Below are 21,614 nucleotides of genomic sequence, written 5' to 3'. Positions count from 1 at the left end.
GAGTTCGAGGCCAGCCTGGTCTACAGAGTGAGTTCCAGGACAGCCAGAACTACACAGAGAAACCCTGTCTCGAAAAAACCAAAAAAAAAAAACCAAAAAAAAAAAAAAAAGAAATGGCCTCAGGGCCTTCCCCAGTTAATTCTTCAAAGAATCCCCAACAAACTAACACATAGAACGAGAAACTACAGTGAATTCTTCAAAGGAAACAACCAGTTAAGGCACGGCAGCCTGTCCCTGCCACCTTCCTGTGGTGATCTTAGTCTTTAAGTCATGGGGCCGCCTTAGCCTCCCACCGAGCCTTCACAGTCTATCCTTGTTCCCCTGCTGTCTTGAACTGTAAGGACTCTCAAAGCCGGCTGCTCGTCTCCAGTTGTGGAGAGTCCTTGAGGGTCTGTATGCCCCAGGCACTGTTTATTAAGCATTAACCAGGAGAACAGAGTCTTAGAACCTCACAGGGCTTACAGCTCTGAGGCATTTATTCAGTGATTAGAAAAAGAAAGCCAACAAGATCATAGACATATTCTTCAAAGGGGAGTAATCCAGCTGGGGTAGCTCAGGGAGGGAATGCAGGACTTTGTAGGGCCCTAGGTCCTATCCTTAGCAACACATAGAGGGAATCAAAGAAAAGGACAGGGAGCAAGTACTTTGAAGTCAGGACTGATGGACACCAAGTCATACAAAGCCTGCTTGTCTCAGCAGAAGTAGCATTTGTCGAACTGGTGCTGGGAGGTTAGCCATCATGACTGTTTCAAGCTGTGCCAACCACTCTTAATTATTTCCTAACTTTTACTGACTTGCAAATATATTAAAATAAAAACTTAATTTTTATTTTAAATGCTTTTCTTAGAGTTCATCCTGAAATTTTGGCCCCCATTTTGTTGTTGGTTGTTCTTTGAGATAAGGCATCATGTAGCCCAGGCTAGCCGGACTCCTGGTCCTTCTGTTTCTGCTGCCTCCATGCTGGGATTGCAGGCTTCTACCAATGCACTTAACTTTGATCTCAGTTTGAAGTGACTTCCTGGAGTCTATTACTCATCTTGTGAGGGCCAAGGGCAAGACAGGCAAGACAGTCAAGACAGTCACAGGGGAGCCCTGCAGTCCCGAGAACTCTGCAGCCTCCTTCATGCTGAGCTGTCTCCAGGGTCTGCTGTGGAATATCTTCTTGACATCAGATCACATTGTTCCTCAGAACTAGCCTTTGACCTCTGGTCTGTGTCTGAGGACAAGAAGCCTTTCTTGATTTGTGGCTCAGCCTTCTTGCTCTCGTCAGTATGTCTGAGAGCACTAAAGCACACAGTCAAGGAACAGGCCCATGCTGTAGAGCCAGGAGAGCCCCCATCAGCTTCTCAGCCAAACCTGGTGGGTTATCAGTCCTTTATTTCTAACCACACACACGCATGCACGCACGTATGTGGAGATATGTGGACATGGGGGAGGGGCACCTGCACTGTGCACCATTTATGTGGAAGCCCAAAGTTGGGTGTCCTCTCTGATTACTCTCCACTTTATTTATTGAGGTACACAAAGTCCTACTAAATCCAGCACTTGCCTGTTTAAACTAGGGTAGCTAGCTTGCTCTGGGGAGCCCCTGTCTCTGCCCCTGGTGTCTGGGATTACAGGCACCTGCCATGCCTACCTGGCTTTTCCATGGGTTCTGAGGATCAAACTCTGGTCCTCACTCTTACAGGGCAAGTTCTCTATCCACTGAGCCATCTACCCAGGCCACCTCATCTTCATTTGTTACCTTCTTAATGTCATCTTGATTAGTGTGTGTTTCGTCATATCCCCTTTTCCCACACCTGCAGAGCCCTGGCCAGTTCTCAGACTTGTGCATTTTATTTCCTACTACTCTTCTTTACCTAACCCACGGTCAGATAGCAAGAGCACGCTGGTTGGTGCTTGCTGCCGTTTCTTCTCTAGGCCTTTTATTTTTTCCTCACTCTTGTGCTTGAATGTCCTTTGCTGTATCTAAAGGGAGCCCAGGGCATCCAGCTCCAAAGCCTCGCTGTTCTTCTGCTCTGAAGCAAGGATGTATGTCTCTCCTGGGCTTCCTTCAGTGTTGAGTCATAGATGTGCTGGCTTTGTCCCCTGGCTAGTTTATAGATTTCCTCAAATTTGAATCTATTTCTTAACTGTTCCTTCAACCCCTACATTGACACACAAAGGGCTAGAGAGATGGCTCAATGGGTAAGAGCACTGGCAGCTCTTCCAAAGGACCTGGGTTCAATTCCTAACAGGCACATGGTGGCTCACAACTGTCTCTAACTAGTTCAGAGAGATCTGATGCCCTCTTCTGGCCTCCATAGACACCAGCGTTCATATACACAGACATACATAGGCAAACTGCCCATGCACACAAAATAATACAATAATTAAAGAAAAAAGTGTGTTAAAATAGTCTTTGCTAAAGAAATCATGTTCACTAGTCAGCGTGGCACATGCCTATAATCCCACAACCTGAGAGAATAGCTGAGAGTCTGAGGCTAGCCTGAAGCCAGCCTGAGCTACAAGGCAGTTCCAGGATAGCCAACGCTAAGTGCTAAGAGCCATTTAAAAATGTTTTTTCTTTTCTTTTGAGACAGGGTCTCTTTATGTAGCTCTAACTGTCCTAGAACGTCCTATGTAGAATAGACTGGCCTCAAATTCACAGAGATCCATCTGCCTCTGTCCCTGCCTCCCTGGTGTGGGATTAAAGGTTTGCAACCACCCCATCCCACTCCCCACCCCCAGCAGTTTTAAACAAAGCTAATTTATTTAGCCAAAAGCCAGTGGCTGCCTTCTTTTCTAACTTAATAAATGTTTTTGTTCTTCCTTTTAGTAGCAGCCTTCCCGGGTCCACTGAAGGAAGAGAACCTGTTAAATGTCCCGAAGCCACTGCCTAAACAACTGTGGGAGACCAAGGAGGTAGGTGAGCGGTCTTCGGTGGGTCATGCTTGTCTGTCCTGGCAGCCCGCCCTGCAGAGGTAGACACCAGAACTGGGGAAAAGGAAAAGAGGGTTTGTCTGGACGCTGATACTGGGAAGACAGTGGGGAGTGCTGTCCCCAGTGGATCATCATCTATACCGGTGATTAGTGCAGTGACCCTGCGGCTTCCTTGCTTTCCTGTGACCTTGCTGGTTCTCAAAAGAAAGCTGTTAAGCTACTGTTGGAGACCTGGGCAGGAAAGGGCCGATGTCCGCTTTGGAGCCATCTCCAGCTCCGGTTGAGAATCGCTGTCTTGCCAGATGATCTTTTCTGAAATCAAAGGTCTTTGACTCTCTGAGAGGCAGCAGTGAGTCATCTGTTTACTACGATTTCTCTGAGCTTTGAATGTTAGCATCTGAAATCCTTGTCACTGGCCTCCCGCCCCGTCCCTTTGTAAACCTCACCCACTGCACTGCGGAGAGGGAGGTCCCTCGGCTTAGCTTGGCCTCTTTCTGTAGAGAGCAGTCTTGTGAGAAAAGTCCTCCTTCCCGCCCCTAGTGATGCCCAGATGACAGTTAGCTATTTGGTCTCTGTGCTTAACTGTGCCCCCCACCCCCACCCCCAATCAGCATCCCATTGGTCCTGCTTCCTCGCTTTCCACCCCAATCACGGATCCCATTGGTCCTGCTTCCCCACCCACACCCCCATCAGGATCCCATTGGTTCTGCTCCTTTCCTCCATCAAACCCACCGGAAGTCTCTGCTAGCTTCAGTGTGGTCTTGAAAGCTTTTTTTTTTTTTTTTTTGGTTTTTCGAGACAGGGTTTCTCTGTGTAGCCCTGGCTGTCCTGGAACTCACTCGGTAGACCAGGCTGGCCTCGAAGTCAGAAATCCCAAGAGCTGGGATTAAAGGCGTGCGCCACCACCGCCCGGCTTGAAAGCTTTTTATAAAAGCAGGATATGTAGTTGATGTTTTAACTTTAGGGGCCTAAAAAGAGACAGATAACGGTGTGCAAGTGTGTGCTCACAAATACCAGGAGCTGCTGTCTCAGACAGACAGCCGTCTTCCTTGGTCCTGTGACTGTGCAGTGTGCATCCCTGTCCCGGCTAATGCTTGTTCTAGTGCCATTGTCCTTTTCCCTTCCCTCCTCCCTCTCCCATTGCCCTGTTTTTCTTTTCTCTTTCCTCCTTTTTCTGTCTTGCTAATTGAAAAAAAATTATTTAAAATCTGAATATGTGAAACATTTGCCTTTTTGAAGAAAGTAACATTTAACTAGAAGATAAGTGAGTAAGGAATCACGTTAAGGAAATGTGTCAGTGTTATACTTCTTTTGAATGGAAATTTAAGAACTTTAAGATCCCTCACAGTGGGGTGGAACTTAAGTGGCTGCTCTGTGCAGATGCCCTTGACTCGCTCTGTCGGCCTCGGCCTCTAACTAGGGTGCCCAGATCCCCACTTTCCAAACATTTGAATTTGCCTGTGCACTGAGTAAGCCCAGCTTTTTTTGTCTCTTCCCAGATGCAATCCCTGTCCGGGCGCCCTCGATCCTGTGATGTTGGAGGTGGCAAGTAAGTCATCCTCCTGCTGCAGGTTTTCTAGTCTTCCTGGTCTGTCACAGGGCTGAGAACTGGAACTCGATGCTCACAAGCCCAAGTCATCTGAATTTGCATAAAACATCTGTTCTCTTTGGTACTCATATTTCATGTATTTGAGACAGTTATACAGCTGACAAAAGCCAGTAAAATCACCCTGGATGTGTTTGAGAGTACCCCAACAGACTCTGGGCACACAGAACCTGCCTGGAAGAAGCAGAAGTGTGTGTGTATCAGCCACAGCCTGTGGCAGGCCACGGCATCCATTGACAGGAAAGGAAAACATCAGCTAATTTGATTGTCTACATAGAAGTTGATTTTTAAATTTTTGTGGATATACTTAATGCCTCTGAGCTATGCATGCAAAAATAGTCAAAGCAGTAAATTTGATAGTCTGTAAATTTGATATTTTACTACAATTTTTTAAAAATGATGAACAGAAAGATTTGCAATTTAAAATGAGTCTATGGCACTATGCATTAATTAATTTTGTTTTGTTTTGTGGCAAGAGTCTATTATGTAACCCTGACTAACCTAAACTTAACTATGTAGACTAAGCTGTTCTTGAACTCACTGATATCATCCAGTACCTGCCTCCCAAGTGCTGAGATTAAAGGTGTGTGCCACCACACCCAGCTTAATAAATGGATTTTATAACATACACATTTACTTCCTAAAAGATTTTGGATGATAAAAACACATACAGTATAAAAATACCTGTAATATAAACAGATCTAAAGTGTTTGTGAGAAAGATGAACTAAGAGAGAATAAAGAAGCAAAGGGATTGTGAGGCCTGTGTGTTGACACACCAGAGGCTGCCGGAATGGTGGACTCAGTTGAGGACCCCAACGAGCTGCTGTTAGGGGAGCCTGTGAAACATCTAGAAGGATGGTCTCTAGCCTCTATACATGCACCTACACATACATTCAGTTAATTGATCAATTAACTAATTAATTAATTAAAACCAACACTCAAGGCTCTGATACCCTATATCAAAGAACTGGGGCTGCAATCTGCTAACCCTGGGGAGCTCTGGGGCTAGCACCTGCTAGGTTAAAGGGTTGCCCTTCTGCTTTTAACAATAGCGTTCCATCAGTTCATACAGATGGGTATTGACTCCTGATTTTAAGGATCAGATCCAGCAATAAACAGAACAGGTCAGTCCCTGCTTGCAAAGTGCCAGTGTTCTTGGTGAAACAGAGAGGGAAAAGGAGGCAGAGCCACGGAAGACATGGATGAGTAGTAGGGGAATAGATGCTGGTGAAAGCCATCCAATAGGGTAACGGTGACAGAATCCAGCCTAAGGAAGGGAGGTGAGGGATCCAGGCAGAGAGAACAGCAAGTGCAAAGACCCTGATGAACGTATGGAAGCTGTGTAGTTGGAGCACACTGAGACTTGATTCACTAGAAGGACTTGAGCCATGAAAAACATTGCTTACTTACGTCAGATCTAGCAGGGACTGGAGCCATCATAGCAACATCCAAGAAGTGACCGATTGTATTTATCTCAACCCCAGAATCGTTTTGATGTCACTAATGACCAGGTTCACATTGGTCACATCACAGTCTTCACAGTCAGCCATTGCTCCTGTCCCAGCCTTCATTCCTACCTGCAGACACAGGAGGCTCACCTGCTCTTGCAATGAGCTCCCCACTGTCCCTGTTTTCTAGTGCTTGAACTTTGACTTTATAGCTAGTTCTGAAAGATAGAGTCCAGCCATCTGAAAGATAAGGTTTACATGCATGTTTCTACAGCTTTTTCTCCTCACTCGCGCACACGATCCCATTACTACCAGGTTCTCCCAGCCTCCAGTTAAGCCTCACTCTGGTCCTTCTACATGGAGAAGAGGCTGTTACAAAGCACACTCCTCTCCCCACCCTCCTCTACTACCAGGTGTGAAGGCACCTTGCTGATCAAGGTGGGTTGCTTCCCTTTCCTGGCCCTTCCACTGCACTGGCTTTTCTGAGACCTCTCTCCACTACCTAGTATTCCCTCTGGTTCCCAGAATTCTCAGCCACAAGTATATGTAAAACTTATGTGTAAGGGTGTTTTGCCTGCATGTATGTCTGTGTACCATGTGTATGTCATGTGTTGTAGGCCAAAAGAGAGTATCATACATTCTGGAACTAGAGTCACAGATGGTTCTGAGCCACCATGGATGCTGGTGAACCTGGGTCTTCTGGGCAACCAGTTCTCTTAGCTCCTGAGCTCTCTCTCTAGCTAGCCACTTTTTGAAAGTAACCCAGCTTCTGCTTCCACTGTTTCAGTTTAAGTGTCCTCCAGACTGTGAGTCACCTCCTCCAGTGCTTCCCTCAGTGAGAGACATCCCAGCTGTATGTCAGACTGCAGCCAAGCTAAGGACATAGACAAGAGTTATGTTCTTACCCATCTCCATGACCCTCCCCTAGTCTGTCATGGGCTCTAGTGAGTGGCTTTCCCAGGCCAGGAGCCAGGATCACTCCCAAGTCCTGCCACACATATCCCAGCATCCATCCCCACTGCCCCGTCCTTGTGCTCCCACATCACTGCACTCTCCAGTTTGCCACTTTGCCTCAAGGCTCTGCTCCTTGCCCCTCAGGTCTGACCACCATACCATCCTAAGGAAATCGTGTATCTTCTGTTCTTAGCTTTCCCCTGCTGTCTTTGTTCTCAGCCCTCTGTCCTCTGTTCTCAGCCTCAGGTGTTCTGTGTCTGTTTCCTCGGCTCCATCTCCAGTAGTCCCCACCCTCCCAACCCTAACCTTCAGTGGTTATCAGTCATCACAGTGCCTAGACATACCATGTGCTTCCTGCCTCCCTTTGCCCCTGCTTTGACTTCCACCTAAAATGGTTTTCCTGCCTACCTCACTTGAATTCCTTGGCTTTCTGACTGAGTTTCCAGTGGCCTCCCGGAAGCCTCCCCCCATCAGGCTCTGTTGTTGCAGGAGTAAGCCAGTCAGTTCACGAGTCGCACTCACTATGGCTGTCTCCTGCCTTGTTGGAGTCTCCTATAGGCCCTGATGCCAACAGTTGTTCCTGGTCACTCAAGATGTGCTGTGTTGAGTGACTCAATCCTTCTCCCTTCTCTGGCTTGTGGTTCTCTTCAGCTGTTCTTTCGTCATCTCACTGCTCTGTCGTGGATTGGGCCGGGGCACTGCAAGAGCCTTCTGACCTGGCCTGCTGCCCCCGTCTGCTCCCTTAAGCCGTCTCTCACGGGTGACCACAGTAGCACCTCTAGCTCACACTTACCCCCTCTCTCCTGTAGTCCAAGACTTACTCTTCTCGAGAACATCTTCTCTGTTTCCTCCACATCTGCCTCCCCCTCTTCACCTCTCACCACCTGCACCACCTGCACTGCCTCAGCCACACCAGGCATCTTGAGGTTCTGCTAGCACCATGTCATGTCCCTAGCGAAGCCTTCCTCCACACGATTCTTCCTGTGTTTGGCATCTCTTGCTCTGTGCTTAGTGTTCCTTGTACCTCTTGGTTGTACCCTAGCAACTTCTAGCACAGCATGCTCCCTGCCATATTACAGTTGCCTGCTTGATCATTCTGTTGCTCCTTCTCTGGACTCTAAGAACATGATTCCTTCATAAGAGTAATAAGAAGCATTGTCCTTGAGAGGGCCCACTCCCAAGCTGCCTGAGTCCAAGGAACTGCAGGGACCCACAGTACACTGTATATGTGACAGCCACATACCTGCCTTTCAGTGCAGAACAGGACTGGGTATTAGAAGGAAATATGGACTAAGGATTGGCCTGCCAGTCCCAATGTATGCTAATACAAGGCCCCAGGAATACTGGGATGTCTACATTTTAATTCAGTCTATTATAAATAAAGGCATGCTTTGTCACGACACAAAGTTTATTCCTTTGCTTTATGACTTTGGGAGATTACAGCAGGAGCTGGGCAAGGGCTCAGAGCTTTCGCTGTGAAAGCTTGAGAACCTGGGTTTAAATTCCCAGCACCTTTGAGAAAAGCTGGGTATGGCTGCACACATGGCTATAACTCTATTGCTGTAGGGAGTGGAGACAGGAAGGTTACTGGGGCTGGCTGCTTCCAGTCTAGTTCCAGGTCCAGTGAGACCCTGTGTCAAGGGAATAAAGTAGAGAGTAACAGGACCCCCGACATCCTCCCATGACCCCTGCATGTGTGCACCCCCTCCTCCAACTCACATAGACTAAAAGAGATGCAACTCTCATACCCAACTGGGGTGGTCCATGGCAAACTTCCATTTGCAGTTTGCATTCTTGCCCTAGGTGTGCAGACATCAAGGACAGACCCAACCGTACTTGTTCATCAGTGTACTTCCTGAGCCTGCCCTTGTACCTGGCACACAATGACCAGTCAGTGGTTTTAATCAATGAATGGCAATATGTCTTCCTTATTTTCAAGATTATGGAAACTTGCCTGGAGGGGTGGCTCAGTGAGAAAGAGACCTTGCTGTTTGCACTTACAGAGATACCAATATGTGATCTACAACCACTTGGACCTCCAGCTCCGGGAGTCCAGTACCCTTTCTTAGTTAGGGTTACTATTGCTGTGATGAAACACCATGACCAGAATCAACCTGGGGAGGAAAGGGTCTTTTTGTGTTCACAGTTTCATGTAACAGTTTATTATCGAAGGCAGTGAGGATGGAAACTCACATAGGACATGAACTGGGAGCAGGAGCTGATGCAGAGGCCATAGAGGCGTGTTGCTTACTGGCTGGCTCCCATGGCTGGCTAAGACTACTTTCTTATAGAACTTAGGACCACCAGCCCCGGGGTAACCCCATCATAATGAGCTGGGACCCCCTCCATCAATAATTAATTAAGAAAATGCCCTACAGGCTTGCCTAGAGTATGCCGGATCTTTCGGAAACATTTTATCAGCTGAAGTCCTTACCTTTCAGAGAACTTTAGCTTCTATCCAGCACAACTCTCATCTGCCCTCCAAGGCCACCTGCAGTCAGATGTACACACACACGCACACACACACACACATGCCACATTACATATAAACAAATAAAAATAAATCTTTAATAAGTAAAAATTGTTATGGTTTTAAAAAAAGATTTATTTATTTTATGTATATGAATGCACTGTCGCTTTCTTCAGACGCATCAGATCCCATTACAGATGGTTGTGAGCCACCATGTGGTTGCTGGGAATTGAAGTCAGGACCTCTGGAAGAGCAGTCAGTGCTCTTAACCATTGAGCCATTTCTCCAGCCCCAAATTATGTTTTTAGAATTATCTCTTTTTTTTCCCCCCAGAGCTGAGGACCGAACCCAGGGCCTTCCGCTTGCTAGGCAAGCGCTCTACCACTGAGCTAAATCCCCCAACCCCCAAATTATGTTTTTAAAGTTTTTGAAAATTTAATTGAAACAATAGATCTTGGAAGGTATCTAGTTGCTGAAAGATTCTTTTGTGTATGTGGTTTTAGTAGCAAAAATAATTTGAAAAGCTAGCAAAAAGAACTCTAAATATGATGTAACAGTTTACATTTTATACAGTGACTTACAGTTTGAAAGCAATCTGTCTCATTTAACATGTAAGGACATTGCATTCCAGAGAAGGGAAGCTGACAGACTGCGTTCTCCCGAGAAGCAGAGCCTACATGAGTCTTCAGTCATCAACAAGGAAGAAGCATCATTTGCATCCCATTTCCCCACAGCCTTGTAGAAGTAATCCTCTTTCTCTTCTTTCAGTGCTTTTCCACATAATGGCCAAAACACAGGCCTCTCACCGTTCCTGGGGACCCTGAACACTGGAGGGTCGTTACCAGATCTAACCAACCTCCACTACTCAGCACCCCTGCCAGCCTCCCTGGACACCAGCGACCACCTCTTTGGTAGCATGAGTATGGGGAACAGTGTGGGCAACCTTCCAGCTGCTATGACTCACCTGGGGATAAGAAACTCTTCTGGTAAGTAAAGGGCCTTGGCTGTGTCCCCTGCTGTGTGTGTTTGGTGCGCCACTAAATGAGAGCCACTACATCTTAGTGACATATTACGGTGTCCTTGTACTGGCTGGCTTCTGCTCTGGGGAATCCCATTTCTGCTTGTTTGATGAGTTCTGCTCAGTTCTGCTGCACCTCCTTCTTCACTGTCTTCACATGTTTGCAGAGAACTTGGGGAAGAATGTTTGGGAGTCGAGAAATAGGTGCCATCTCAGGCAACTGAACATTAGCGAACATTAGCCGTCTTTATCAGCATATGGTGATCTCTTATTTAATCATTCCCTTAGCTCCCCCCAGATCCCCACTGGATTTCAAAAGGACAGTTTCTTAAATTTTAGAAAATTTACAGTGGGCATGATGAAAATATTTACACTTAACATATGTAGGTTAAGTAGAAATCTACAACAGTTCAAAAATCTTCAAGTGTTTGGAAGTGCTTAAGGACGTGGTACTGGCTGTAGTCATATTACTTGTCAGCACCCAGAGCAGGTGGTACCCTGTCCTCCATCCACCCCCGTTCATGGTGTCTGCTAGAGATGGTGCTGAGGAAAGTTCCATTGGAAGGGCTCCTCAGTGGTCAGATGTAGGTGGAGGAAGTGGTTGTTGGTTTCCACTCTGGGCTCAGTGAGACTCACCAGGCAGAACAGAGCCTGCCCACCTGGGAATGGCCCCATAGGGTTCCCTGCCACGGCTGCAGTGGTGCTGTGGGTTCCTACTGAGCAGTGTGGATTCAGCCATGAATAGCTGGTTGCAGAGACTACTCTTATTTTTATTTTAGAAGGGCTTTTTCTTTGAAGGAGGTGCCATTTAATAATAAACTATCCTGTAGTGTTCCTCTTAAGGTGAATTTTGATATTTTAGAAATCAAGTCATGTATGTGCAAACTCACTGTCAAGAGTGAGTTCTGAAGCCACATGGCACTGTCTTTGATTCAAGGTATTTCAGAGTGTTCTGAGGGTTCTGGGTTGCACTTTAAGAAGACACTGGTCTCGTAACTCTGAGTTTCTTTGATTTATTTCACAACAGAAACTCAAACTCATTAAGAGTTGTAAACTCAGAATTCCCCTTTTAGATGAATTCTCAGTGAGCCATGATGCCCAGCGACACTGAGACAAATCACTGTCGCCCATGGCTCCCTTGGATCTTGAAAAAGCTGGCACTGTAGGCTTTCATTCATTGACTGTCACCCTCTTCCACACACATCATGTTAATGCAGAACACCATCTAGCTTTATAGTGTCTCCACTTAAAAATGTATGGTACAGCCGGGCGGTGGTGGCGCACGCCTTTAATCCCAGCACTTGGGAGGCAGAGGCAGGCGGATTTCTGAGTTCGAGGCCAGCCTGGTCTACAGAGTGAGTTCCAGGACAGCCAGGGCTCCACAGAGAAACCCTGTCTCAAAAAAACAAACAAACAAAATGTATGGTACAGAGGCGACAGAGATGGCTCAGTGATTAAGAACACTTGCTACTCCTTGTAGAGGACCCAGGTTCAGGTCCCAGCACCTACATGATGGCTCACTTTCACCTGTAACTTCAGTTCCTGGGGATCTGATGCCCTCTTTTGGCTTCCGCCAACACCAGGCATGTGCATGGTACTTACCATACTTACATGTAGGCAAGCACTCATACACATAAAATAAAAATACGTATATATCATAAAAATATAAAAAGCTAAGGCAGATCTATACAAATTTTAGGCCAGCCTAAGTTACATTTCTACTCTTTTCTTTTTCTTTTTTTTTTTTTAAGCCTGGTATATGCTTTTGAAATATATTTAGGCTTTCTTTCTGAATGAGACTTCTTTTTTAATTGAATTCAGATCTCTAGCTCTCCTTACTGTTTGGGCTACTGGGGTCTCACCTTTTCATAGGCTGCTGCTGTTGTTGCTTCTGTTTTGTTCATGGTTCAAGAGATTGAGGCAGGTTCTCAGGAATTTTAAGCAAGTGCTCTACCACTGACCTGTGTATCCTGACCTCCACAAGCAATTTTTTTTTAAATCAACACAAACACACATTACTGTTTCCCAACTTTTAGCACGAGAGCAGTGGGCTGAGCTAACCGTGCGTGTGGCTTGTCACAGTATATGCAGCAGCAGCAGCTTTCTTGTTCACCACGTGGTTCTGTTCACGGGTGGCCTGAGCCACATGCTGAGGAACCAGTAGGGCACAGGATAGGGTCTCTAACTCCCTGGAGCTCCTCTCTTAGCTGTCTGTACTATGGAGGCACCATCCCCAGACGGTCTTGCTCATACTAAGATTCACTCCCCTTCCCCTCAGAGAAACAAGTGACTAGCAGGAATGTCCTTTCCCCTGAGTTGGGAAACACTTTTTTAACAGACAGCTCATAAGGAAGCCACAATCAAAGAGTGGATTTTAAGGCTGAGAGGTCTAGGGGAAGTGTGTTCTCCAGTGTTCATAGAGGATCCAGGCCATCTGAGGGCAGATGGTCGTAGAGGCTCTAAGTTGGCTGCCGTCTAGCCTGAGGCTCCTCTGTAGCCTGAGCTCACCTCTAGCCTCCTGCTTGAGCTTCTCCAGAGGTGGTTTTCTCAATCTTCTTCCTCTTTGGGCACAGTGATTCTCTTCTCACTCAAGCTGGATGCTTGGCACAGCTCTCTAAGTATGGTGTTTCCTTTCCTTGTACATATGAGTCTTTTCCAGTAGGAGAGCTGCCCAGAAACTCCTTCACACAGAGAGTCACCGCATAGCCAGTAGGAACTTTGCTTTACTCTTTGGAAAACAAAGCTTTGATCCAAAATCATGAAAAGAACTTTGTGAACTCGTTCTCTTTCAGGTCTCCAGAGTTCTCGAAGTAACCCCTCCATCCAAGCCACACTCAATAAGATGACACTTTCCTCATCCCTCAATAGCCACCCACAGCCGGCTGTGGCCAACGCCTCTGCTCTCCACCCCTCGCTTCGTCTCTTCTCCCTTAGCAACCCGTCTCTTTCTACCACAAACCTGAGTGGCCCCTCTCGGCGCAGGCAGCCACCGGTCAGCCCTCTCACACTCTCTCCTGGCCCTGAAGCACATCAAGGTTTCAACAGACAGCTGTCTGCAACCAGCCCACTGAACCCATATCCAGCCTCCCAGGTGAGAAAGACTGGTGCAGCACCTACCTCCAACAGGCTGAGCAGTCGTCGATGGCCTAGCTCCTCTGGGCCGGTTTTGGTTTGGATGGGGTCTGGCGTTGCAGCACTGCGCATGCCTGCGATGCACTCCCTTGCAAGTGCACGCTCGTCTTTTTTTTCCAGGATAAGGGGGAGGGTGCATGTGTCTGAATGCATTTATGATTTTGTAATAGCAGGTTTGGGATGCTTATTGCCTGAAGTAAATATTAAACAATTTGTAGTCATTAACTCATAAAGTTGGGGCTGGAGAAAGGGCTAGGGTATGGAGAATGCAAGGCAGTTCAGGTTAAAATTGCAAATTGTATTTAAAAATCAGTTATTGACCTAATAACTACAGCAGATCATAGAGAAACCCCCCCCCCAAAAAAAAAAAAACACTTGGTAACCTGACACTTCAATAGTGGATTAACCTTTTCCCTTTATCCACTAGATGCTTGAGAAAGAACACTCTTGTTATATATATAAAACTCTAGCTATAATGGGAGTGACAATGGAGTGACAGCTCTCCAGAAGGAGTCACTTAGTTGAGAAGAGGGGTATTTGGAAGCCCCAGCCGATTATGGACGTGGAGGTGTGACATTGGGCTAGCTGGCTTTGTTTTTATTCTAAACTCTTAGGGTGGGTCTTCTTACCATAATCACTGGTAAATACATGTTTGACCCATTTGCCACACCCTAGATACATTGTAAAATCATTAACTCCTCCCTGCTTCGTGCAATGAGTAATGCTTTACCAGGAGGAGTTGGTAGAACACAAGGGAAGAAGTTTAGATGATCTGGTTAGTAGTCACTCTATCTGGTTAGTAGTCACTCTATCCGGGTAGTAGTCACTCTATCCGGGTAGTAGTCACTCTATCCGGTTAGTAGTCACTCTATAGCTACTGGGCATGGGGTTTGAGCAATTTCTTCTGGAGAAGATGAGAGGCTATCTGATAATTTTTTTTTTGTTTGTTTTTTTTTGGTTTTTCGAGACAGGGTTTCTCTGTGTAGTTCTGGCTGTCCTGGAACTCACTCTGTACACCAGGCTGGCCTTGAACTCAGAAATCCGCTTGCCTCTGCCTCCCAAGTGCTGGGATTAAAGGCGTGCGCCACCACCGCCCGGCTATCTGATAATTTTTTAAAAATTTTTTTACTTTTAAAAATTATTAGATTCGTTTTAGCTTCTCTTTGTAAGACTATTTTATGAACTACAAAAGTATTCTTGCTTTCTAAATACACTTTAAAGGTAGAGAACATTGACTCTAATGTTATTCTTATTTGTTTAATGTTTAGGTTTAGAAACTGTCTTACTCATGCACACAGTCTCAAAAGGCAAATGGTTCTGAAGGGCATGTTTTGAAATAATTGTTGTCTCCCCTAACCCATTAACCACGTTTTTCACTGCCTGGAGTTGGCTGTTTCCAACCATTTAGCTAATCTCTTTGCTATAAACATCTCATTCCATGCTTATTTTGTTCGGGATTTTTTGCTGTTCCACATTGGGTAATGACATCCCGCCATCCAGGCTTGGGCTTCAGTTTCCTTTCAGGCCCCTCTCTCTCACACACCTTCCTCACTCTGCTCATTTATCATCGTTTCAGTGAGAACACTATGTGGTGTTTGTGTTCCCGTGGCTGCCATGATGTGGTCGGACACTTGACCCCACAGCACACAAGGAAATGACAGTGAGCATTTGGTTTGCTCCAGATGTTACCGTCCTGCTCCTCGCTGTTGGCCTGGCTCTCTAGCTGGGCATTGCTAGTTCAGGCCCAAACTCTTGGCATTGGAGCAAGCTTAACCCATTTGAAACAGATCCTCTGTAAGCCTTGGGGAAGTGCAGGTGCCTTTGCATGACTGTAAACTGATTTCACTCTACCTTCCATTTAGTAACTAGCTGAGCTAGAGAGAGGATTCTGCTGCGGCATTTCCGGTCACGCACTGACAGCTGACCTCCCGCTCAGTGACACCCCTCACTCTCTGGAGGCTTCTGGATGTCCTCTCGTCTTCGTTGTCATCTCCAGCATGTGAAATTTCGAGACCATGTGCCGTGGAATGAGTCTGGAGGGTTTCTTGTGTCTGGAAGCTGATGTCCATCATTTCTGGGAATTTTAATTATTTCTCCAGTGACATTTCTCTTGACTTTCCTCTGTTCTCTCTGGAAATCCTGTTGTTCAAATGTTGACCATCATGAAGCTTTCCTCCCGTGCTCTTGTCGCTGCTCTTGCCACGTCCGCTCCTTTCTCCTTTGTCTGTTTGTCTGTCTGATGTGCGGCACCTGGTGCACACACAGATCAGAGGACAACTTTTGGGAGTCAGTTCTCTCCCTTGATCATGTGGTTCTGGGCAGTCGCTCTAGGGTCGTCAGGCTTGGTGACAGGCTCCTTTACCTGCTGAGCCATCTTGCTGGACCCTCTTTTTTCTTTCTGGAAGATTTTTGTATATTTTTCAAAAGTTCTTTCTTGTTTCTTTAATATTCATTTTTGTAGTCTTATACGTAGTCTATGGGTAAAACATCATCTGGCCCTGAGGTTTTTTAGAGGTTGTTTTCCAACTTTTTTTTGCACTTTTATAGACTTTTTCCATTTTTTCTTCCCTCCCTCCCTCCCTCCCTCCCTCCCTCCCTCCCTCCCTCCTTCCTTTCTTTGTTGTTGTTGTTTTTAAAGATGGATTCATGTTATGAGTGTATATGCGTATACTGTCACTGTCTTCAGATACACCAGAAGATCCCATTACAGATGGTTGTGAGCCACCATGTGGTTTGTGGGAATTGAACTCAGGACCTCTGGAACAGCAGCCAGTGCTCTTAACCACAGAGCTATCCAGTTCCTGTTTTGAGTTTTTTAAGACAGGGTTTCTCTGTGTAGTTCTGGCTGTCCTGGAACTTATTCAGTAGACCAGGCTACCCTTGAACCCAGAGATTCACCTGTTATTTGCTGTGATAAACATTCTTTTTAAAAGCCTGAATGTTATTTCAGTTACAGTATAAACGGATTTCCTCACTTCTTCCTTCCCAGGTGTCAGGCTGTGCCTTTCTGGGCTCTGCTGGCCGTGCCCAGTACTCTGCAACTCCGAGAGCAGGAGTTTGCTGGAGTCTGAGCTCAAGACAGAATTGTCTCTCTCATTTCCATAGAAGCTTCTGTCAGAGGTTCTAGTCCTTTTGTTTAGAGAAGTCTCAGCCTGGGTCCGAGTCTCTGACCAATACTCGTTTGAGACTTGGCCATGTGTCTGGATCCCAGTTTCTGGGAGCCAAGTTGGAGGTAAATAGCTCACCTTGCAGCATGCAGAGGCCTTGCCTCCACTCTCCTGGCCAGCATCAAGGAGGGAGGCTAGTCACCCTCACAGAAACTCTGACCAGACCCTCAGGGGTTAATTTCAACCCTTGCTCATCCTGGTCCTGTCCTCTACACCTGGAGTTAGGCAGGGACTCAGGTTACTAGGTGACTCCTGGCTGTCCTTGTTGATGACTGGCCGCCTGGCCTTCTCTGCTTCTGCTGTTTTACGAATGTCTTTTCTCCCGTGGTGTCCTCACACTTGTGTTGTTCATGATTGTGGTTTGGCTTGGTAGTGTCCACTGTTGTGTGTTAGTGTCTTGTTTTAGTGGAGTTTAGAGTGGTTGTGTTTTCCAGTCTTCTATCTCTCACCAGCAGTCGTGGCTTTAGGAACAAAACATTATCTGCACTGAGAACGAACGCAGAGGAAGTTGGCCGCATTCTTGTTTGATTCAACAGTAGAAATACTGCTGATAGAAATTGCTTTCCAGGGCGTGGAGTGGAGACGTGCCACGCAGGGCTTCTCAGCATCTTCTCAGCATCTTCTCACCGGCTCAGGGAGAGCCCCGCTCCTCCTCTCACCTGACCTTCCTGACCCTCATGTGCCTTGTTTCACAGATGGTGACCTCAGAGCAGAGCCCACTTTCCTTCCTGCCCACAGATGCTCAAGCCCAAGTGTCTCCACCGCCCCCGTACCCCACCCCCCAGGAGCTGCCTCAGCCACTCCTCCAGCAGCCTCATGGCCAGGAGCCCCCAGCCCAGCAGCCCCAGACAGCTCCCTCCCTGCCACAGTCAGACTTCCAGCTCCTCACAGCCCAGGTAAGTCTCTGTGAGACATGGGCGGTGGGGCTTATTTCAGTCTGAACTCCAGCTCTAAATAGTTACCTCCTTATTTCCCAAAGGGCTCATCTCTGACCAACTTCTTCCCAGATGTGGGCTTTGACCAACAGCCCATGAGGCCCAGCCCTGCCTTTCCTCACCAGGTAAGTGATCGCTGCTGTCCCATTTCCTTGATGTATAAAAGGCACCATCAAGGCTGTCCTAAGTGTAGACCCCCTCAACCACACACAGGCACCCTTTCTTTGTTTCACTTGTGTTCCACAGCCAGGAGAGCCTTGCATCTTCCCTCGATCAGTGCTGACACAGCTGCCTTATGCTAATGCCTTGTGCAGGGTCAGGTCTCAGCAGAGGGACTGTTTGAACAGCGAGTGGTGGATTTTCATAGCACTCTAGTCAGAGAGTTAGAAAGGTAGTCTAGACAGTAAAGCACAAGGACTTAAGTTCCATCCCCCAAACCTGCATTTAAAAAGGAAGAAGACACCAGATGTAGATGCAGTAGTGTACACCTTTAATCCCAGCACTTGGGGCATAAAGACAGATTTCTGTGAGTTTGTGTCCAGTTTGGGTACAACTTCCAGACCAACCAGGGCTGCATAGTGAGACCCCTTTCAGAAATGGGGAGGGGTGACAGGGAGATGACTCAACAGGTAAGAGCACTTGCTGCTCTTCCGAAGGACCCAGTTTTGGTTCCCAGCACCTACATGACAGCTTACAACCTCCCGTAACTCCCATTCCAGAGATCTGACACCCTCTTTTGGCTCCTCAGGCACTAGGCATACACATACGTTATAAGTACATGTACGTAGGCAAACACGCACATAAAAATAAATCTTCTAAAAACAAAAGATAAAGAAATTCCTGGTATGGTTGTACACACTCATAATCCTATCACTGGAACACCAAGGGCAGACAGTCCCTAGGGCTTTCTGGCCAGCTACCCAGGCCTAGCTGGAAAGTTCCAGGCCAATGAGAGACCCTGCCTTAAATTTAAAAGGTGGATGGCATCTGAGGAATAACACCTACAGTTCCCTTCTGGCCTCTAGAGCACATGTAGTACAGTTACACACACACACACACACACACACACACACACGAGCATTGACATACATGTGCACATCCATTCACAGGGACCATAGCAGCTAACTAATCACTCTATGTCAGGGACTCTGAAGGACAAGGAGACACACCTGGCCCCAGGAGAAGGGTTAGAAAGTAGTGTAGCCTTGTGCCGGCAAGCGTGGTGCTGTACCCAGTTCAGGCCATGGCTTTCTAGGAGAACTGAGCCCGGGACCAGGATGGGAGAAGTTCCCTTCACAGAGTGTTTTCAGTCAGCCACTTTCTTTTGCTTTTATGTTTTTACACCTTGAGATTTTAGTGTTTGGTTAGGATAGTCAGGCTCTAGAATGAATTAAAAAGCGAAGGAAGGATGGGCCTAACTCCAGAACATAATAGTAGTAAAATAGATAAAGATTTTGTTGCAAGTGGGCTCCTTGTGGCCAGACCAGGTAGTCCTCACTTCTCTACCTTTGCTGCTGTTACTGTTTTGCATTTTGTGATGCTGAGCGTCAGACCCAGGGTCTAACACATGCCAGACAAGCACTCTAGCGCTGAGTCCCGTCCTACCCCCGCCCCCAGCCCTACCTCACTGGTTCATAAAGACATAGCCCTATCAAGCTAGGTGAAGATCAGCTTCTCCTCAAAAGTACCGGAGACATTTTTTAAAATGGATTTAAAAATTAGTTTCAGCATAGATTCCTCAGTCAGACCCCAGCTGTAAGCTGCCCTCACAGACTTTGTCCTAGAGAGATGCTGATGAGAGGAAAGGGAAGGTTTTCTCTCTCTCTTGTCCCCAGAAGCCAAAGAGCCTACTGTCTCCTCAACCACAGAGGGACCTCTGAGGGGCTCACATAGGCCTTGTTGAGGCTGGGATGTGGGCATATCTGAGACTCAGAGTCTGAAACTATGCCCACTGGTGTCTCTTGGGGTCGTGTAGCAGGCAGAGTATAGGCAGAGAAAAGTCACCCAGTGTGGTCCTCACGTACCCACCTGAATACCAGGGAATGTTCTGCCTGTGTGAGCACACAGCAGAGCCCTCTGGGATCCTAGAAGGGACTGTGGGTCAGTAGGGGACATTCTGCACTTGCTCACACACCTCAGAAGCAGAGCTGCTTGCCCAGTGTGGCTTTTGATGCTTCCAGGTGCCTTTGGTGCCGCAGAGCCACCGCGAACCACAGGACTCATTCCACTTGAGACCAAACCCATATTCCAGCTGTGGGAGCTTCCCGAGCACCATCCTGACAGGTGAGTGTGGGCCCCACCACCCCAGCTTCCTTGCCGTCTCCTCTGTGCAATAGGTTAAATCACGCAGCATTAGATAATGAAATCCCCCGCCTTGGCCTGACTTTTAAGATGCAAGTATTAGTCTCAGGTGATTAAAAACCATTATGGGGATCAGGGGGGAGACCTACAAAACTTCAAAGATTTAGTTGGGCATGGCAGTACACATCTGTCATTCAAGCACTTGGGAAGCTGAAATAGTAGGGTCGCTTGAGGTTGAGGCCTGCCTAGGCTACATACAGAATGAGGCCCTGTCTAAGAAAAAAAGTTGATTCCTGGGTCAAGAGCCATGGGCCTAGGAGTAGTCAGTACATGGGTGCTCACTGTCCTGTCTGGGCATGTTGGGGACTGTCACCCTTTAGAAGCCTCAGTCCTCCTGTCTCCAAATTTCCTCTCTGCTCCTTTCAGAAGAAGCAAGCACCAACCTGTTCAAAGGCCTTAGTGGGGGGCTGTCGGGCATGCCTGAGGTCAGCCTAGACATGGACACTCCGTTCCCACTGGAAGAGGAGCTGCAGATAGAACCCTTGAGCCTGGATGGACTCAACATGCTAAGTGACTCCAGCATGGGCCTGCTGGACCCCTCTGTGGAGGAGACGTTTCGAGCTGACCGGCTATGAACAACATGCAGTGGAACTGGGGAACTGAAATGGCCAGAATAAGCTAGAATGGAGCCAGTAACACCCTGACAGTAGTCATAGCAGAGGGAGCCATGCTGCCCCAGGCTCTCCACTGAGGTCCCAGCGCAGATGCCCGCCCACCCGCCCGCCTGGGAGGCTTTTCTAGACACAGCTGCCCTCTCCGTCCTGTGGCACCAGTTGTACTGCTGCAGGCCAGCTGCTTTGGAGCTTCTGGTGACCAGGAAGCTCACCGTGTCACCCTTAATTCTTCTTATTGGCCACCCAGTCAGTGTGTAAACGTCGAAAATGCTGTGTAACATGTCAGTGCTCCAAACCTCGGATCCCCATCTGCACTGAAGATGGGACAAAAAGGAGGCTGTCAGGGGGTCACAGGCTCGGGGCGCTGACTCAGTGTCACAGGCCCGGGGCACTTACTCGGTGTCACACAATGGTACCAGAGCACCATGATGCCTTTATATCTGACCGCCAAAGCCAGGCAGCCCTCCAGCTGGTGGGTACTCTGGGCCTAGCCACTGATCTGTCAGATGGCTTACTTAAAATGAAGAAGCTTAACCACCCATTCCAGGGCAGGCTTAAGTTAGGCAGACTGAGTGCAGTTTGCTTCCTCCCAGTTTGTGATCTCTTTTCTGCTGCTTTCCTGTATGCGCACCTTTTCCTCACAGACAGGAGGAGAGGGAGACTCATTTGCTCACTAAAAAAAAAAAAAAAATGTCCTTGGAAACAGGATGAGCCTAAAGAGGACAGTGCTCCCAGGAGACTGGAGGGGAGGGAGGCGGCTACAGGTGTGTCACCTGTACAAGATGCCCTCCATCTTGGGTCTGCCACCCTCCAGCCCACTGGAAGGAGCTGCTGGGACTCCTGTCAGTACAGGGCAGTTGAACTGCCCTTTCCCCCCAGCTTCCCCTGCAGACCTCAAGTTTAATGCAATTCCCACTAGACTGTAAGCTCCCAGAGGGCAGGAACTGTGCCTTGTTCTGTATTGACGCCTAGTGCCCACCAAATG

The 21,614-nt window shown here is 47.5% G+C and overlaps 1 protein-coding gene across 1 annotated transcript in view; it reads left to right on the top strand.

Moving 5' to 3' along the window:
* Crtc3 (CREB regulated transcription coactivator 3) overlaps positions 1-20,730 on the top strand; it is a 104,047-nt gene extending 83,317 nt beyond the window's left edge. Inside the window, exons 8-15 of the mRNA XM_028754814.1 lie at positions 2,819-2,904; positions 4,422-4,471; positions 10,171-10,388; positions 13,213-13,511; positions 17,415-17,615; positions 17,699-17,779; positions 19,835-19,937; positions 20,382-20,730. Coding sequence (XP_028610647.1) covers positions 2,819-2,904; positions 4,422-4,471; positions 10,171-10,388; positions 13,213-13,511; positions 17,415-17,615; positions 17,699-17,779; positions 19,835-19,937; positions 20,382-20,590 — 1,247 coding nt within the window. The 3' untranslated portion in view covers positions 20,591-20,730. The remainder of the gene's footprint in view (positions 1-2,818; positions 2,905-4,421; positions 4,472-10,170; positions 10,389-13,212; positions 13,512-17,414; positions 17,616-17,698; positions 17,780-19,834; positions 19,938-20,381) is intronic.
* The last annotated feature ends 884 nt before the right edge of the window (positions 20,731-21,614 follow it).

Source organism: Grammomys surdaster, unplaced genomic scaffold, assembly GCF_004785775.1.
Source record: "Grammomys surdaster isolate TR1022 unplaced genomic scaffold, NIH_TR_1.0 126036, whole genome shotgun sequence".
In the NCBI taxonomy this organism is placed as follows: Eukaryota; Metazoa; Chordata; class Mammalia; order Rodentia; family Muridae; genus Grammomys; species Grammomys surdaster.
Note: the sequence above shows the minus strand (reverse complement) of the source record. Positions and strands in the feature narration are given on the sequence as shown.